This window comes from Myotis lucifugus, unplaced genomic scaffold, assembly GCF_000147115.1.
Source record: "Myotis lucifugus unplaced genomic scaffold, Myoluc2.0 scaffold_244, whole genome shotgun sequence".
Taxonomy (NCBI): Eukaryota; Metazoa; Chordata; class Mammalia; order Chiroptera; family Vespertilionidae; genus Myotis; species Myotis lucifugus.
The window spans coordinates 226,731-247,590 of NW_005871292.1; the positions used below are offsets into that span (position 1 = coordinate 226,731).

At 41.4% G+C, this 20,860-nt stretch overlaps 1 protein-coding gene and 1 pseudogene across 6 annotated transcripts in view; one reads left to right on the plus strand and one right to left on the minus strand.

Annotated features, from left to right (window-relative positions):
- Positions 1–894: 894 nt before the first annotated feature.
- Positions 895–20,860, minus strand: part of LOC102433796 (zinc finger protein 82 homolog) — a 61,698-nt gene continuing 41,732 nt past the window's right edge. For 5 of the 6 annotated variants that reach the window (XM_023762374.1, XM_006098604.3, XM_014464231.2 and 2 more), the window contains one exon: positions 895–3,185. In XM_023762374.1, coding sequence (XP_023618142.1) covers positions 1,828–3,185 — 1,358 coding nt within the window. In that variant the 3' untranslated portion in view covers positions 895–1,827. Of the gene's footprint in view, positions 3,186–4,117; positions 4,289–20,860 lie in introns of those variants that run through there. The other variant, XM_023762375.1, reaches the window with a different exon arrangement.
- LOC102433493 lies at positions 16,711–18,323 on the plus strand (annotated as a pseudogene).

The window sequence follows — 20,860 nt, forward strand, 5'->3', positions numbered from 1 at the left end:
TTAGGCCTCTGAGGAAGAGCCAGCCTCTCTGGGACTGTTTGCAATGGCAGCAGAGGCTGCCTAGTTAGGTAAGCCCGGTTAGCCTGCTCCCAAAGGTCCCATGGGATCTAAGTGTGCCTCAGTCACACACCCCCCACACTCTTTTGCTCCCCCTCACTCATGCTCTCTCCCTTACTGCTGCCTTCTTACTGCCTCTGTTGTTGGGTCTGGAGTGTTATTGACCCACTTGTGGATGGAGTCTCCTCTCCGAGGGTCTGGTTATGTGGTTTACTCTCTAGCTCACTCTCTAGGCCAAACAGGATAAAATTTACTTTGACAAGACACGACATAAAGGGAACAAAACACGAATGTACTCACGACACCGATAACTCCAATATAATTGACCACCAGAGAAAAGAGAAGTAGGGGAGAGAAAAGAGAGCACAAATGATATTGAAAAGAGAGAAAATGGTATGAGAGAAAAGAAAAAGGAAGAAAAAGGGAAAATATATATATATATGGGGGGGAAAACACCAGAAAACAAATAGGTAAACCAAAACTTACAAACACAAATTCCCAGTAAAGAGGGTGGGGGCAGAATCTTATATACAGAAAGTAAGGTTAAGAATTGGATGAATATGGGGAGGACCTCAGTTCAGTATAGAGAAAGTAGAAAGAGGATTAGTGGATAAGAAGAAAGAGAAAGAGAAGAAAATAATAATAATGATGATAATAATAATAGTAATAAATTGAAAAAGTTGATTAAAAAAGAAGATAAAAAATGAAATAAATTAGAACGATGGAAAAATAATGTGAAAATAGAAAATAAAGAAACAAATGAAAAAAGGGAAATAAAGAAGAAAAAAGAGATAAGAATATTAAAATAAAATAAAAACAAAAAAGTGAAGTGTCGTTCCTTTGGCTGATTTAAGATCCCACTCTTCTGTACTGCCTGTGGCTTCTCAGTTTCCTGTTGCTGGGACTGAAGGCCTCTCTTCAGGCCAGTCCCTGTGGATTCTCAGGGGCTATTCAGATTTTTTTTCCCTTTGTACCACTCAGGGTGTAGTCTGGGTGTGGCTGTATTGGTTGCCTGGAGACTGCAGGGAGGGGTTATCTCTTCAGGAGAAAATGGCTGCCCAGGTCCCGGGCTCAGGTATGACTCAGCGCCAGACTCGTGGCCACCTCTCCCGGACCCTCTCCTCTCCCCAGACTCCACAAGTCCACACCTCAGCCTCGGGTGAGTGTCCATATCCGAAAGGTCCTATGAACTAGGTTCAGCAAAGAAAAGCAAAGATCACAGGAGGGGAAAGAGCTGTGCCTGTGTGAACCCCTCTCCTCCCTGCACAGTGCGGTCTGGACAGCTGTCCTGAATGCCCCCTCTGGGCTCAGTCTGTCTTGACTATGGACCCAGATCTAGAATCCCCTGCCACCAGCAGTCCTGCAGACCTCCTTTCCACAGACAGATGCTGTGCCTGACCCAAGGGACATGGACTCTGTGCCATGCGGTTTCCCTCTGACCCTCTGCGCTGGAAGGTCTCGCAGTTCTCCCCAGCCCAGATTCCTGATTTTACCGTTCTCCAGGTGTCCTCTGCCCTTCCCGGCTGCGAATTGTCTCACCAGCTGTGTCTACTTCGCCAATTTGGGGTGGATGTTATTCGATTTAGTTGCTCGTTCTATCTGCTCCGGGACAAGGCTCGGGACACACTGCCATTTTCAAAGGTTTTTTTCTAAATTACCACATTTTAAAAATTCTACAAAACCACATATGCCAAGATGATTGCATGTATGAAGCAAAAGGAATTAATTACTAGACCCATAAAGGTTCTACAACACAGGACTGAGACTTTCTTATAGTTTTACATTATGAATTTTCATATGATGGGTTAGGTGTGAATGCTGTCTAAAGGCCTTCTTACATTCCTTGCACTCATAGGGTTTCTCCCCAGAATGAATTCTCAGATGTTGAATAAGCGATGAATTAAGTCTAAAGGCCTTCCTACATTCCTTACATTCAAAGGGTTTCTCCCCAGTATGAATGCTCTGATGTAAAGTAAGTTTTTGGCGCAATCTAAAGGACTTCCCACACTCCTTACACTTATAGGGTTTCTCACCAATATGAATACTCTGATGTTGTGTAAGTTGTGAGAGTAGTCTAAAGGTCTTCCCACATTCCTTACAGTCATAGGGTTTAACACCAATATGAATGCTCTGATGTGAAATAAGTTGTGAGTAACGACTAAAAGCCTTCCAACATTCTTTACATTCATAAGGTTTCTCACCTGTATGAATTCTGTGATGAAGAATAAGATGATAACCACGACTAAAGGTCTTTCCACATTCCTTACATTCATAGGGTTTCTCACCAGTATGAATTCTCTGGTGGAGTGTTAGTTGTTGTCGCACTCTAAAGGCCTTCCCACATTCCTTACATTCATAAGGTTTCTCACCAGTATGAAGTTTGTGATGTATTCTAAGGCCAGAGCCACACAAAAAGGCTTTCCCACATTCTTTACATTCATAGAGTTTGTCAGCAGTATTAAGCTTCTGATGTCGAGTAAGGTGTGCATACTGTCTAAAGGCCTTTCCACATTCTGTACATACATAGGGTTTCTCACCAGTATGAATCCTCTGATGGAGAGTAAGTTGCCCACGCACTCTGAAGGCCTTCCCACATTCTTTACAATCATACGGCTTCTGACCAGTATGAATTTTCTGATGTACTCTAAGGTCTGAGCCAGACATGAAAGATTCTCCACATTCCTTACATTCATAGAGTTTTTCAACAATATGAAGTTTCTGATGTCGATTAAGGTGGGCAGTCTGTCTAAAGGCCATCCCACATTCCTTACATTCATAGGGCTTTTCACCAGTGTGAATTCTGTGATGAAAAGTAAGTTGTTGGCGTACTCTAAAGGCCTTCCCACATTCTTTACATTCATAGGGTTTCTCAACAAAGTGAATTCTCTGATGTGGAGTAAGAGATGTGTGTTTCTGGTAAGAGGACACTTTTTGAGATGTTATTTTCACTTGTCCAAAATATCCCTCTTGTCCTTTAAAATTTTTTTTGGATTCCCAATTATTTTTTAAAATTAGATTCTTAAGGCCATGTGTGTTAATTCTTTCCATTATCTTCCACTGGACTAAGTTTATTTCATTAATGTCATTTTCTGAAGATAACCTCTTGGTTTCATACCTGGTCTCCAAATCTGAAAGAAAAAAAGAGAACAAACATGTAGTTCCTCTTTCTGAAAGTAGTAAAATTTCTACAGCAAAAATAAATAAATAATAATAATAAAATGACAAAGTAATGACCAATGAAATTCTAAAGCTATTACAAAATTTGAGGAGAAAAAAACATAAGGGAACACCAGAAAAAAAATGAGAATTCATGTAAGATTGGGTATTAGTTATAGGCATGCCTTGTTTTATTGCACATCACATTATTGTGCTTCACAGATACTATGTTCTTTACAAATTGGAGGCTTGTGGCAACCCTGCATTAACCAAGTCTATCAGCAACATCTTCCCAAAAGCATTTGTTCACTTCATGTCTCTGTGTTCTATTCTGGTTATTAATTCTTGCAATATTTCAAATGTTTTTTATTATATTTGTTATGATGATCTATGATCAGTGATCTTTGATGTTACTCTCCACCAGCAAAAAGATTATACATACTCAATGTTCAGATAATGGTTTACATGTTTTAGCAATAAATAATTTTTAGTTGTTATGTATGTTGTTTTTTTAGACATAATGCTATTGCACACTTAATCGACTACAGTATAGTGTACACATAACTGAATAGTCTCTAGAAAACAAAAACAAAATTGTGTGAATTTCTTTAAGGTGAATATTTGCTTTATTGCAGTGGTCTGAAACCAAATCCACAATATCTCCGAGATATGCCTGTAAACATAAGTCAGTGGTTTTCAAATTGAGATGTGGATTAGAATCACTAGGGAACTTATTACAAATGCTCAGGTTTAGATACAACCTAAATCTCTTGGATCAGATTCTACAGTCCTGAGCAGTCCTATTTCAATATTCTCCATATGATTCTGATGAAGATAAAAAAAAAATTCATACTTAACTTTTTTCAACAATTTTTCTTTATTCTTAGAATAAAATCAAACTTACTGTGGTTAAAATGCCTTTGCTTATAACACATTATCTCAGCACTGTCCTCTTCACTGCTATTTGGAGAGACCTATTGAGATCGTAGAACATGTCCAACTTACTTTCATCTTTTAGGCTTTTCAGTTTGCTGTATCTCCCACAAATCTGATTTGGGCTTTTTACATGGTAGCTCCTTCTCATCCTAAGCCCTTCATTTAAAAGTCACTTACTTTAAGGCTAGCTCTACTGACAGTATCTAAATTGATGTTTTGGGTGGGTTGGGGTTTTTTTTGTTACATGTCTGTGCTATTATATATGTATATATATTTTATATATCTATGTTGAAATGATATAGTTATTAATTTTTCCAATTGTTATTCTGCTTATTTTCTTACCCTTAAACCTCTTTAAGGGCAAAAAACACAATCTCTACTTTACTCTCCATTAAAAAATAAATTCAGCCTTAGCGGTTTGGCTCAGTGGATAGAGTGTCAGCCTGTGGACTGAAGGGTCCTAGGTTCAATTCCGGTCAAGGGCACTTACCTCAGTGGCAGTCTCCTTCTTGGCCCCGACCCTGGTCGGGGCTTGTGCAGGAGGCAACCAATTGATGTGTCTCTCTCACATCAGTGTTTCTCTCTGTCTCTCCCTCTCCCTTCCACTCTCCTTAAAAATCAATGGAAAAAATATCCTCGGGTGAGGATTAAAAAGATAAAATTAAAATAAATTCATAGCACATAATAGGTTTCACTCGTTTAATTCCCATATATTTCTCTGTCTCTAATCTGGCTTTAGTATATTTACTATAAGAGGCCCAGTGCATGAAATTTGTGCACTCAAGGGTCCCTCAGCCAGGCCGACGCCCTCTTGCAGTCTGGGAGCCCTTAGGGGATGTCCGACCGATGGCTTAGGCCTGCTCCCCGTGGGTTCGGACATATTTAGCACTTGCCAGCCATGAGCCTGGCTTCTGCTGAGCAGCACACCCCCTGTGGGAGCGCACTGACCACCAGGGGGCAGCTCCTGCATTGGGCGTCTACCCCTGGTGGTCAGTGCATGTCATAGTGACTGGTCATTCTGCCATTCGGTCAATTTGCATATTAGCCTTTTACTATATAGGATATCTTACCATAATGATTTAAGTATTTCCTTTATTCATCCAAACTAGTCCAGTTAAATATATAAATGGAAAATGGTGACTGTGTACTCCTATGCATCTTATCACTGCTTATATACCCTTAACTATGCAATATTCTCTATAATGCTCATTCCTTCCTTCACATAGCTATGAGTTACTTTTCCTTTGTCTCCACATACAAAAATGGTATTGATGATTTATACTTACTTAATCTTCCTTTAGGCCTATTCTATTACTCATGCATTTTACAAAGGCTCAACTCATTTTATTCTTTTATCCCCAAGCTATGGGTTACTTTTTCTTTGTCTCCACATATTAAAAAGATACTGAGGAGTTCTACTTATTTAATCTTCCCTTTAAACCTATTCAATTACTCATCCATTTTACAAATGCTCAACTGGTTTTGTTCCTTTATCCCCTTGCTCAGGTCTTCTGCTTTCCATTCCCTCAGAGGCAAGGCCATTCATGTATTTCCTAGAAATGTGTACCAATGATTTTTCAGACAGAGGTAAATGTTTATGTCTTATTGAAGTTCTCATGAATTCCTTAACAAAAGGGAAAAAAAGGATGTATGTCAGGAATACACTAATAAGGACAAAGGGTCTTGTAGTTTCTGGAGTGTAAAATACTTCCTAACAAAGGTCACATTGAATACAGACCAGCATATGCCTATCCAAGAGGAGAAAAAGCCATAGGAAAATTTAAGTACTGAATGAGTTGTGTATGAGAGAAAAAGGATGACTTTTTCAATTATGATAATACTAGAGGCCTGGTACACAAAATTTGTGCATGAAAGGGGGGTCTCTCAGCCCGGCCTTCACCCTCTCGCAATCCAGGACCCCTCAGGGAATGTCTGACTGCCGGTTTAGGCCTGATCCCACACCGGCAGTCGGACATCCCTTTTGCAATCTGGGACCACTGGTTCCTAATTGCTTGCCTACCTGCCTGCCTGATCACCCCTAACCACTCGCCTGCCTGCCTGATTGCCCCTAATCATCTCTGCCTGCCTGCCTGATCGCCCCTAACCCCTCTGCCTGCCTGCCTGATCACCCCTAACCACTTTGCCTGCCTGCCTGATCGCCCTTAACTGCTCTCCTGCCTGGTTGATTGCCCCTAACCGCCTCTGCCTCAGCCCACACACCCAGGACCCAGGCTTCCCTCCTCCAGCTGGCTGCAGGCAACTGGGACCCGGGCTTCCCTCCCTCTGGCTGGCTGCAGGCACCCAGAACCTGGGCTTCCCTCCCTCTGGCCAGTCGCAGGCACCCAGAACCTGGGCTTCTCTCCCTCTGGCTGGCCGTAGGCACACTAGATCTGGGCTTCCCTCCCTCTGGCCAGCCGCAGGCACCCAGAACCTGGGCTTCCCTCCCTCTGGCTGGCCGCAGGCACACTAGATCTGGGCTTCCCTTCCTCTGGCCAGCCACAGGCACCCAGAACCTGGGCTTCCCTCCCTCTGGGCTGGCCGCAGGCACACTAGACCTGGGCTTCCCTCCCTCTGGCCAGCCGCAGGCACCCGGGACCCGGGCCAGCTTTGCCTGGGCTGGCCGCAGGCACCCAGGGCCCCGAGTGGCTTGGCCCAGGCCCCGGCTTTGTCAGGAAGGACATCTGGAATGACGTCTGGAATGACATCCGGAATGACATCCAGTCTATCTGGTCTAATTAGCATATTACCCTTTTATTAGTATAGATGGTTTATATAAAAAAGTTGAAATCATATAGACTTTTTTACTAAAACTAGAAATAACAGAATTTTAATAAGTAAATCCACTTGAAATTTTAGAAGTCTATATTAAATAACTCTTAGATCAACGTGGAAATAAAATCCAAAATAGTATTTTTGTATTTAAAAAACAATGGTAATAATTTCAAAAAAAACCTACAATAACTTTGTGTCTATAAATTTTAACCATAATGCATGTAAGGGAATTAAAAAACACCCAATAAAAATTTTAAAACAATTTAAGATCCTCAAAAAATTAGAAAAATAATAAATGAATGCAAAGCAGAAAAGGCATTAACTGTATAAAAACAGAATTAGGTTAAAAAAAGAAAAAAAACTAATACATAAAGCAAAAACAAATCAGAAAATAAGATAAACCATTAATTCATATAATGAAAACAGAAAGAAAGCACAGGCACTGAAATAAGAAATATTTAAAATAATCATGAATATAGACAGAGGATATTTGAAAAAGGGGTTATCTCACCAATAAATTTTAAAACATAGCTAAAATAATATTTCTAAAGAAATGTAATTTACCAAACTGAACACAGAAGAGATACAGATTAATTTCCATAGAGCATAGAACAGTGATGGCGAACCTATGACACGCTTGTCAAAGGTGACACGTGAACTCATTTTTTTGGTTGATTTTTGTTAAATGGCATTTAAATATATAAAATAAATATCAAAAATATAAGTCTTTGTTTTACTATGGTTGCAAATATCAAAAAAATTCTATATGTGACATGGCACCAGAGTTAAGTTAGGGTTTTTCAAAATGCTGACATGCCGAGTTCAAAAGGTTCACCATCACTGGCATAGAATATGGTCAGACTTACCATGTCCTTTTCCTAGGAAAACAGCATTAAAAAGGTTACTAAAGCCTTAAAAAATAGGTTATCCAAATTCTACTTATGAGAATTAAGAAAGAAAAGGACTTCTAAACTATTTTCATGAAGGGATACTACACTAAATAAAGACTATTCATGAAAAGGAAACTACATTCCAACTTTCTGAAAACTAATGTAAAAATTCTAAACATTTAATAAAAGAGCACACTGAAAGACCCAGTGTTGTTTATTTAAAGAATGTTAAAGTGGTCTTATATGGGGAAAGTTATTAAGATAATTCCACATACCAATAGAGCTGATGAAGAAAAAAGATCACATAATCTATCCCAAAGATGCTGAAAAGGTGATTAAATAAAGAACTACTACTGATTTTTTTTATTTAAAAAGCTCAATAAAACAGGAATGATTACTTAGCTAAAATAATATATATAGTCTTAACTAGAAGGCAGCTTAAAAAATTATTAGTCAACATACTTACTATCCGGAAAAAATTAGAGGTAAAAGAATTTAGGAGGTAAGATGGTGGCAGAGAACACTTGTTGGAAAACCAAGATGGTGGTGTAGGTAAACGCCTATACTCACTCACCTCCCATAACCACACCAAAATGACAACTAAAATACAGAACCACCATCATTCAAAACTGCCTGAAATTTGGCTGAATGGAAGTCCTACAACTACAGAAGTAAAGAAGAAAGCACATTGAGACTGATAGGAGGGGCGGAGGTGTGGAACAGATTGGTCCGACTCCCACCTGTGGTGTTTTTCTGAATCAAGAGGGTTATCGCCAAGGCTTCCCATGAGAAGCAGGGTGTACTAGCCACACACCAAACCCCCCAGCTCAGGGTTCCAGAGCTTGGAAGAGAAGTCCCCATAACTTCAACCTGTAAAAACCAGCAGGGATTGTGGCTGAATGACATGGAGGCTGCTGGAGTCCCAGGTGTTCCTCTTACAGGGCCCATGCACGAACTTACATGGTCTTGTTACATTTGAGCTTCAGCACCGAGCAAAAGCTTTGGGGGAATCCAGGGACATACAAGGAGGAACTGGACTGTCTGGCATCAGGGCAAGAACACAGAGGGTGGCTTTCTCCCAGACAGGGGTCCCTTGTCACAGAGCTGACTGGCAGCCATATCTAGTTTCCAACAGTGTGGCCCACACTGTTTGCTCTGCCCTGGTGATTCCCTGAGACTCCACCCCATCCAACTTGCAGCCCCATCCAAGTTGTTTGAAGCTGCTTTTCCATATGAATGGACTGTCTTGGCTCAGAATTCAGACGTTGCTAAAATCTCTTAAACAAGCAATAGCTGGAAACCTATCAATTAAAGGCCCAAGACTTGGCATTAGCACCAGCCTATCTTGCTTCATAGCTGGGCCTCACCTGGGCATTTCCTAGCCCAATACAAGTAGCAGCCATCTGAAGATCTCTGTGTAGCTCCTGTCAGGTGTATCCCAGGCAGTGGCTGACTTTGTACGTCCCTGGAGGCCCCAGAGCCAGTACACCTGGTGGACAAATCATATCAGATTACAACTCTATGCATCCACAAGTGACACACTCAAGGGGCAGACTCAGCACCAAAGCCCTACTAAAGCAAGTCTTGCTCCATAGGGGTGTCTCCTGCACAGCAGCTTTTCCACTGTAGACACAGCTGGACCTTACAGCCAATTGGCCTGGAGGTCAACTCTTTCCAGTGACACCAACAGCAATCACGGCTCAACTACAAGAAGACTGTGCACACAGCCCACACAGGGGAGCACCTAGAGTGACTGAAAGACTGAGCCACAGACTGAGCCACTGGGCCTACAGGACACCTACAGGCTACTCTATCAATTCCAGGAGACATAACATTTCTACCTAATACATAGAAACAAACACAGAGAAGCAGCCAAAATGTAGAAACAAAGAAATACTAGTATGTTACAAATGAGAAAATGGAAACAAGCAAACTAGTGGATACAGAGTTCAAAACAATGGTTATTAGGTTACTCAAGGATCTTAATGAGACCTTCAAGGGAATTAATGAAAGCATTAAGGGACTTAGTGAAACTTTCAAGGATCTTAGTGAGAAAATCAAAGACACGAAAAAGGACCAGTCAGAAATTAAGCATACACTAACTGAAATAAAGAATAATTTACATAATTCAAGAGATTCAATCATCAATTTGGAATATGAGGCAGCAAAAAACACCCAATCAGAAGAGCAAAAAAGAAGAAGAATCCAGCCCTCACTGGTTTGGCTCAGTGGATAGAGTTTCGGCCTGCGGACTGAAGGGTCCCGGGTTCGATTCCGGTCAAGGGCATGTACCTTGGTTGTGGGCACATCCCCAGTAGGGGGTGTGCAGGAGGTGGCTGCTCGATGTTTCTCTCTCATCGATGTTTCTAACTCTCTATCCCTCTTCCTTCCTCTCTGTAAAAAGTCAATAAAATAAATAAAAAAATAAAAAGAATCCAAAGATATGAATATAGTGTAAGGAGCCTCTGGTACAACTTCAAGTGTACCAACATTTGAATTATGGGGATATCAGAGAACAGAGTCTCAAACAATAGGAACCAAAGAGGCCCACACCAAAACATATCATAATTAAAATGCCAAGGGTTAAAGATAAAGAGAAAATCTTAAAAGCAGCAAGAGAAAAGCAGTTACCTAGAAGGGAGTGCTCATACAACTGTCAGCTGATTTCTCAACAGAAATTTTGCCGGCCATAAGGAAATGGCAAGAAATACTCAAAGTGATGAATAGGAAGGACCTACAACCAAGATTACTTTACCCAAAGCTATCCTTTAGAACAGCGGTCTCCAACCTTTCGGACCTCACGGACCATCAGTGGTCTGCAGACCACCGGTTGGCAACCGCTGCTCCAAAGGTTTCCTTAAACCAGCGGCCCCCAACCTTTCGGACTTCGCGGACCACCAGTGGTCCGCAGACCACTGGTTGGTGGCCGCTGCTTTAGAATATGGTCAGATAAAGAGCTTCCCAGACAAGAAAAACCTAAAGGAGTTCATTATCACCAAACCAGTATTACATAAAATGTTCACAGGTACTCTTTAAGAAAAGGAAGAAGAAGAAAAAGATTAAAAAATTATGAACAATAAAATGGCAATAAATACATATCTATCAATAATGGAATCTAAAAATCAAAAAAATGAACAAGAAATATAATGAACAAAATAAACTGATGAATAACATAGAATCAGAGGCATGGAAATATGAAAAGAGTGACAACTCTAAAGAGAAGGAGGGAAAAAGAGAGAGAGAGAGAGAGAAAAGGAGGGTTCGGGGCTGGAAAAGATTAACCAAAGATCTTATATGCATATGTGTATTACCTATAGACACAGACAATAGGGTGGTGAAGGTCTGGGGCAGGGCAGGAACTGGGTGGAGGGGGGCAATTGGGGAGAAAAAGCAGGACATCTGTAATACTCTCAACAATAAAGATTTAAATTTTTTACATGCAAAAATAAATAAATACTTGTTAAAACAAAAAGCTAACAACACAAAAATGGTGGCAGAATACATGGAAGCTACATTCACCACCTCTTAGGACCAAACTGGATTCACAACTAAACTATAGAATCAACTGAATGAATAACCAACTGAGGACTAGCTGAATAGAATTCTTATAACCAGGGACTTATAGGAGAAGCCAAATTGATACTGGTAGAAAGGGCAAAGATGCAAAAGGGCTGGCCCTGCTCTCACAGGCCACAACTGAGATTCTAGAGCAGTGGTTCTCAACCTGTGGGTCGCGACCCCTTTGGCAGTCGAATGAGGCTTTCACAGGGGTCGCTTAAGACCATCCTGCATATCAGATATTTACATTACAATTCATAACAGTAGCAACATTACAGTTATGAAGTAGCAATGAAAATAATTTTATGGTTGGGTCACAACATGAGGAACTGTATTTAAAGGGCCAGAAGGTTGAGAACCACTGTTCTAGAGGGATATCTCAGCTACAAAGGTTCCCCCTGAAAAGTGTGGGATCTGAACCCTACAGCAGGCTCCTCAGCCCACAGCAACAGAGCTGGGAAGAAGCAACCACATACCATCTGGCTGTAAAATTCAGCAGGGATTCAGTCACTAGAAAGAGATAAGAGTCTGCTAGAAACATAGATGCCCTCTTAAAGGGCCAACACACAAAATCTTGTTCAGAGCTACTCACTCTGGGCTCCAGTGGGAAAAGGGCAGAACACACGAGAGTTGTGTGAAAAGAGACAGGTTTGTAGCTCTAGAAAGAGAGGTGAAGGGACAGACACCCTATGCTGAGTCTCTCTCCCACACCGCAGATGACATCTTTTGGGGTGGAGCACTCTTCTCCTTATGGCATCAGCCTAGAGGAGGGGTGGGCAACCTTTTAGTGAGTGCGTGCCAAAACCAGCAAAATCTCTGACTCAAAATTCTTCTGCGTCCCAACCCTAATTTTTTGAGAACATGTTACGCCTACTTGATATCTCTTAAGGTGTACATATGTGAAGAACCTTGAAGAAATAATAAAATTCATTCGAGCAACAAAAACACAGTATATGATGATGGAAACTACATTTATTTTTTAATGTATACATGTACAATGATAGTCTGACAGAAAACTTTATGACTCCATTTGATATTATCAGTGGGACTTTTGCTGCTGCATCACTGATGACAGAGATCTTATATCAGGTTTATATTTCGTGACCTACAGAGATATGCACGAGCTACTACTTTCATCTGTCAGGCTACTCCTATTACGAGACTTAACAAAATTCATCACTGAGAACAAAGATTCACAATTGTAAATGGAAGATTATAAGAGAGGGTTTCGCATGCCAGCAAAAGTTACTGGCGTGCCATGTTTGGCACTCGTGCCAGGGGTTGCCCACCCTTGGCCTAGAGGAATACAGAAGGTAGCCCCACTACCTTCTGAATTCCTTGTCGTCCCATCCTACAAAGCTCACACCCTGCTGAGAAGTCAGCTTACTGGGCAGGGATACAGAGGTCTGGGCAGACTAAAAAGGTGTCAGTGACTGAGTTGTGTGGCTCTGGTGAAGGGGCTACTCCACAAAACGTCCACCTCCTATATTTCCTTAAAGCTGACTGGTGCTCCCCCTCAAAGGAGTTTCACTAGTCCCAGCCTCACAACACCTGGTGACCCCACACTGTTGAACCCAGGCTCACTGCAAAATCTATAACACACCAAGTGGTATGGCTCTAGGATGGGGAACATTATTCCTTCACATGCCCAACTGGTGTAGAACTTCCCCTCACACAGCCAAATCTTATTCTATTTGGGCCTGATAAACTCTACTGGCCTCATTCTGATAACCCACCCCACAGCAAAGGTCTGTGAGCACCAGCTGGTGGCAGCTAGACTCAGTATAACCTGGGAGTTTTGCTGAGAAGGACTCAGACCCAGCACAGAACCAAGTCTGAATCTGTATCAATTTGGTGAACACCACTCACCTCTACCTGGTGACTCCTAAGAACTTTTCTCTTGCAACTTGAGTACCACCAGAGGCTCTTTCAGTGACTGAGTCTAAAGGCAGCCAGCTGGTAGATGTGGATCTTGGGATTCTTGGACATTTTGCTGACCTGCTCCAAGACTCAATGCAAGTGGAAGTGGCCTTAGTGCAAATCTTGGTCCTTCCCATGCACACGCAGGCCCAACAAAGGGAGCCACAAACTGTGAATCACTTTGTAGCTCCATAAAGGTGTCCAAGGTGAGTCACTGGCAGAACCAACATGTACCCATTGGCCAACTTCAGACAACAGAGCAGAATCCAATTAGTTTCAAAAGTGGCATATCTTGCCCTAGCTGGCTTGGCTCAGTGGATAAAGCGTCAGCCTGCGGACTGAAGGGTCCCAGGTTCGATTCTGGTCAAGGGCACATGCCTGGGTTGTGGGCTCGTTCCCCAGTAGAGGGTGTGCAGGAGGCAGTCAATCAATGATTCTCTCTCATCATTGATGTTTCTATCTCTCTCTCCTTCTCCCTTCCTCTCTGAAATCAATAAAAAAAAAATATTAAAAAATAAATAAAAATAAATTTAAAAAAGTGGCATATCCGAAGAAAGATCTCAACAGGCATCAGACCCAGCTGAGGCAAATTCCACTTCATGTAGTCAGCACCTTCACAGAAGCTCATACACTGTGGCTGAAGCCAATCATCACAGACCACCTAAGGACTAACCTTACGCACAAATGGGCCAATAGCTATCAAGACTCAATTACTATCAGTCCCCTCAGCCTCCACCACCACTGCCCCTCTGGCAGGCAGTCCTTCAAGGGAGGAAGCAAGGTGGTGGGCAGCTGGGTGGGTAGCTGATGGGGTGGCCAGTGTTCCTGTGCACTCAGCTGAGGCAGCTGTGGCTCCATGGGGTCAGCTTAAGGCACCCTTGTGCTCCAAGGGCACTTCCACTGCTGCACCAAGAGGATACCCATCTTCTGCTGGACTTGGAATTCCTGGAGAACTGCTTTGTGAAAAGCTGACAATAATTTCTTTAAATCCCATCTCTTGGAGAGACCAAGATGGCGGCATAGGTAAACACCTGAAATTGCTGCATCGCACAACCACTTCAAAAAGACAACTAAAAGACAAAACGGACATCATCCAGAACTACAGGAAGGCTGGCTGAGTGGAAATTCTACAACTACAAGGAAAGAGAAAAGCAAACTGAGACTCAGAGGAGGTGCGGAAGTAAAGTGCAGAGGTAAGGAGGCACACCTGAAAAGAGCTGGCAACTGAGGACCTGGTTGTCTTTTTCAGTCAGGAGGGAGTCTCAAGCTCCCAACTGCTCTGAACTCCAGTTCCGGGCAAGTCTCTGGGGACCCAGACTCATATGGGGAGAAACTGGACTGTCTGGCAGTGGGCGGAACTCGAGGGCAGCTTTCTCTCAAAGGTGCTTGCAGTGATTACTGCTACCGCCGGACACTGAGACCAGAGGCCTCTTAGGGCAGGGCTGAGGATCAGCCATAGCTGTTTGCTCCACCCTGTTGATTCCCTGAGACCCTGCCCAACCCAAGCTGTGCACAGAGGCTTTTGCATATGAATGGTCTGGCCCTCTGCAATCTAAAATTACCTAACAAACTGCAGCTGGGTCAGAGAGACCCAGAACTTCCAAAAGAAGGCCCAAGGCCCCACAGCAGCTTGCATTGCTTCACAGCTGGGCCTCATCTGGGCAACTCCAAATCCCAAACAAAGAAGAGGAATCTGCAGATCTCTCCGTAGCTCCTGCTGGGTAGCCTCAGGCAGAGGCTAAATTAGTACCTCCTTAGAGATCCAAGAGCCAGTGTACCCAGTGGTCAGAGTGGGACCATCCAGATTTCAACTCCTCAGATCCATAAGGGACACACTCAGGGGGCAGACTCAGTGAGCACCAAAGCCCCACTGAAGCAAGTCTTGCCCCAGAAGGGTGTCTCCAGCACAGAAGTTCTCCCACCATAGACACAGCTGATGCTCACAGCCAATTGGCCTGGAGGTCAATTCCTCCCAGTGATACCTACAACAACCAAGGCTTAACTACAACAAGACTGTGCACAAAGCCCACAAAGGGGTGCACCAAGAGTGTCCACCTCAGGTAATTGGAGAGGCTGAGCCACTGGGCCCTATAGGACACCTAGCACACAAAGCCACTCTATCAACACAGGGAAGCAGCCAAAATGCAGAGACAAAGAAACAGGTCACAAATGACAGAAATGGAGGAAAGCAAACTACTGGATACAGAGTTCAAAACCACGGTTATAAGGTTTTTCAAGAATTTTCTAGAAACTGCCGATAAATTTAGTGAGATCCTTGATAAATCTAGTGAGACCCTCGAGAATATGAAAAAGGACCAACTAGAAATTAAGCATACACTGACTGAAATAAAGAATATAATACAGAGATCCAACAGCAGACTAGAGGATCACAAGAATCAAGTCAAAGATTTGAAATACGAAGAAGCAAAAAACCAACCGGAAAAACAAAAAGAAAAAAGAATCCAAAATATGAAGATAGTGTAAGGAGTCTCTGGGACAACTTCAAGAGTACCAACATCAGAATTATGGGGTTGCCAGAAAAAGAGGGAGCAAGATATTGAAAACCTATTTGAAGAAATAATGACAGAAAACTTCCCCTACCAGGTAAAAGAAATAGACTTACAAGTCCAGGAAGCGCAGAGAACCCCAAACAAAAGGAATCCAAGAGGACCACACCAAGACACATCATAATTAAAATGCCAAGAGCAAAAGACAAAGAGAGAATCTTAAAAGCAGCAAGAGAAAGAGACTCAATTACCTACAAGGGAATATCCATACGACTGTCAGCTGATTTCTCAACAGAAACTTTGCAGGCCAGAAGGGAGTGGCAAGAAATATTCAAAGTGATGAATGCCAAGAACCTACAACCAAGATTACTTTATCCAGCAAAGCTATCATTCAGAATTGAAGGACAGATAAAGAGCTTCACAGATAAGAAAAAGCTAAAGGAGTTCATCACCACCAAACCAGTATTATATGAAATGCTGAAAGGTATTCTTTAAGAAGAGGAAGAAGAAAAAGGTAAAGATACAAATTATGAACAACAAATACATATCTATCAACAAGTGAATCTAAAAATCAAGTGAATAAATAATCTGATGAAAAGAATAAACTGGTGAATATAATAGAATCAGGGGCATAGAAAGGGAGTGTACTGACAATTCTCAGGGGGAAAGGGGTGTGAGGGGTGCGGGAAGACACGGGACAAAAATGGTACACCTATGGATGAGGACAGTGGGGGGGGGGTAAGGGCAGAGGGTGGGGTGGGAACTGGGTGGAGGAGAGCTATGGAGAGAAAAAAGAGGAACAACTGTAGTAATCTGAACAATAAAGATTTAATTTAAAAAATTAATAAAACCATTTTTAAAAAATCCCATCTCTTCATTTTCCTTTTTGTTGCATTTCAGAACTTCTAGAAACCATGAGCAAATTTAGTAATGAAGAGTTTGACTTTCATTTCCTCAGTGAGGGCTTTACTGCCAAGGACATGCTGAATCAAAAATTTAATGAAGTCTCTTCTTCTGATGATAAGGATGCCTTCTATTTTTACAGACCTGGGAAATATTCTAAAGAAACATCTGAAATTGTTAAAAGCTCTTCCTTGGGTCACTCCCTTTAATGCAGTCAAATGCAATGACAGCAGAACACAGTGAAGATCGTAGCTGCCATCAGGATGGGATTTGACAGTGCCAGCAAGACTGAAATACAATTGGTGCAGACACTTGGGGGGGTGCCTCCAGAGAATGATCTATGCAAATCCTTATAAAAAAAGTATCTCAGATTTTCCCTGGCTGGTTTGGCCCAGTGGATAGAGTGTCAGCCTGCGGACTAGTTCAATTCCAGTCAAGGGCACATGCCCAGGGTTGCGGGCTCGATCCCCAGTAGGAGGCATGCAGAAGGCAGCTGATCGATGATTCTCATCATTGATGTTTCTATCTCTCTCCCTTCCTCTCTCTGAAATCAATAAAACATATTTTTTTAAAAAACTCAGATTAAATATGCTATTAATAGTGGAGACCAAAGGATGACTTTCAATAGTGAAGTCAAATTGATGAAAGTTGCCAGGGAACATCCAAAGGCAAAGTTGGTTTTGCAGATTGCCACTGATGGTTCCAAAGTGGTCTGTTGTCTCAGTGTTAAATTTGGTGCCACATTCAAAACCAACAGGTTTCTTTTGGAATGGGCAACAGATGTCATTGGTGTCAGTTTCCACATGGGAAGTAGCTGTATCAATTCTGAGAACTTCATGCAGGCCATCTCTGATGCCCACTGTGTCTGACATGGGAGCTGAGGTTGGTTTCAACATGCATCTGCTTGATATTGGTAGTGATTTTCCTGGATCTGAGGATCCAAAGCTTAAATTTGAAGAGATTGCCAGTGTATTCAATCCAGCCCTTGACAAGTCAGACTCAGGAGTGACACTCATAGCTGAGGCAGGAAGATACCATGTTGCATCAGCTTTCACACTTACAGTTAATATTGCCAAAACAAAAACAAAAAACCACACACACACACACACACAAAAAAACACTGGTATTAAAGGAACAAACAGGCTCTGATAACGAAGATGAGCCAAGAGAAAAACTCCTTATGTATTATGCGAAATGATGGAGTATATGGATATTTAGTTGCATCCTCTATGATGATCATACACACGTGAAGCCCCTTCTGCAGAAGAGGCCCAAACCGGATGAGAAGTATTATCATCCAGCATATGGGGATCAACATGTGAAGGCCCTGATCACATTGTAGAGCGCTTTGGCTTGCCTAAGATGCATGTGGGAAACTGGATGCTTTTTAAAAATTGGGTGCTTACATTGTTGCTTCTACTTCTACTTTCAATGGATTCCAGAGGCTGGCTGATTACTCTGTGACGTCAGGGACGACATGGCAACTGATGCAGCAAGTCCAGAACCACGACTTCTGCCTGAGGTGGAGGAGCAGGACATCAGCACTCTGCCTATTTCTTGTGCCTGGGAGAGTGGAATGAAATGCCAACCAGCAGCCTGTGCTTCAGCTCGTATTAATGTGTAGATGCCATTATTGTAGTTGTTATGTGAGTATAGCTTGACTTTTGGGATTTGGGGGAACCATTTAACTTAATTATTGCTAGTTTTGAAATGTCTTTGTAAGTAAGGTTGGCACAGATGAAACGGTGTGGAAGGCCTAGGCAATGGGGTCACACTGATCTGTGTTCCTATGGAAACTATTTGAATATCTGCTTTATATGGATTTTTATTGAATTTTCAAACGTGCTACTACAGAGTGCCCCTCAACTGCCAAGCAAGCATTTGTAGCTTGTACATTGGCAGAACAAGCCAAAGCTTAGTGTTGTGGCCTGTTTTAACAATGAAGTACCTTGAAAATAAAAAAATAAATAAAGACTCAATTACAATAAGAGGATGCACACACTCCACACAAGGAACATTCCTGGAGCATCCAGCTCATATGATCAAGGAGACTGTGCCATTGGATCCCATAAAACATCTACTACAAAATGCCACCCTATCAAGAATGAAAGATAAAGGAGATCTACCTAATATATAGTAACAAACACAAAAAGGCAGCCAAAATGAAAAGACAAAGAAACATGCCTTGAATAAAAGAACAGGATAAATCTCCAGAAAAAGCTAAATGAAAAGGAGTCAAGCAATTTACCAGATATAGGATTTAAAAAAGTGGTTATAAAGATCATCAAAGAACTTGATATTTGAAGTTTGAGAAACTCAATGAGAGCATGAAAAAGGACAGAGAAACCATAACAGAACCAGTCAGAAATGAAGAAAACACTGAAATGAAGAATAGAATAGGAGGAATAAACAGTTGTTTATGAAGCAATAGGTCAAATCAGCAATTTGCAAGACAAGGTAGCAGAAAACATCCAACCGAAGCATCAAAAAGAAAAATAATTTTTTAAAAATAAAGATAACTTAAGAGACCTAAAGATAACATGAAGTATAACATCCACATCATAGAGGTATCAGCAGGAAAAAAGCAAGGGATCGAGAATCTATTGAAGAAATGATTTAAAATCTCACCAACCTGGTAAAGGAAAAACACATACAAGTCCAGGAAGTGCAGAGAGTCCCAAACAAGATGAATCCCAAGAGGGCCACACCAAGACACATTATAATAAAAATGAAAAGGGTTAAAAACAAAGAGAGAATCTCAAAAGCAGTAAGAAAATGACATTTAGTTATCTACAAGGGAACTCCCATAAGACTGTCTGGTGATTTCTCAACAGAATGTTTCAGGCAGAAGGGATTGTCATGAAATACTCAAATGGATGAAAAGCAAGGATCTATAAACAAGACTATATTATCCAGCAAGGCTATCATTTAAAATTAAAATAAAGATCTTTCCAGACCAGAAAAAAACTAAAGGAGTTTACTACCACCAAACCAGTATTACAAGAAATGTTAGTCTTCATTAAGAAGAAAAAAACAGAGGAACATAGTTATAAAGAATAAAATGGCAATAAGTACGTACCTATCAATAACCACCTTAAATGTAAATGGCTTAAATGCTCCAATCAAAAGGCATAAAGTAGCTTAATGGATAAGGAAATAAGACCCATATATATGTTGTCCACAAGAGGCCCACATCAGATCAACAGATACATACATACTAAAAGTTAAGGAATGGAAAAAGACATTTCATGCAAGTGAAAATGAAAAAAAAAAAACTGAGCTAGCAATATAAATATCTGACAAAATAGACTTTAAAAGAAAGGCTATAATAAGAGAAAAAGAATTCATAATAAAGGGAGCAATTCAAAAAAAGATATAACCCTTGTTAACATCTAAGCAACTCAACAAAGGAGCACCTAAATATATATAAAGCAAAGCTTGAGAGATCAACAGTAATACAGTGATAGTAGGGGATTTTAACACCTAATTTACATCAATAGATAGCTCTTCCAGACAAAAAACCAACAAGGAAACAGCAGTCTTAAATGACACATTTTGTTGTTGTTAATCCTCAGCTAAGGATATATTTTCCATTAATTTTTAGAGGAGTAGAAGGAAGGGAAACAGGGAATGAGAGAGAGAGAGAGAGAGAGAGAGAGAGAGAGAGAGAGAGAGAAAGGGAGCGAAACATCGATGTGAGAAAGACACATTAACTGGTTGTCTCCCTCACACACCCCGACTGGCCATGGGAACAAACCTGCAACCCAGGTACATACCCCTGACTAGGAATTGAACCTGTTAGTGGGCTGATGCTCCAACCACTTAGCAACAGCAGCCAAGGCAATTTAAGTGGTATCTTCAGAGCATTTCACCCTGAAACATAATATACATTTTTTGACCTTGCACATGGAACATTTCCTAGGATAGACCACATGTTAGGACACAAAAAAAGTCTCAATAAACTTAAGAAGATTGAAATTATATCAAGCATTTTCTCTGACCATAATGTTATGAAACAAGAAATCAATCACACAAAAAACCTGAAAAACACACAAAGAAATAAAGGCTAAATAGCATGTTACTAAACAATGAATGGTTAACAATGATTTCAAGGAAGAAATCAAAAGATACCTTGAAAGAAATAAAAATGAGAACACAACC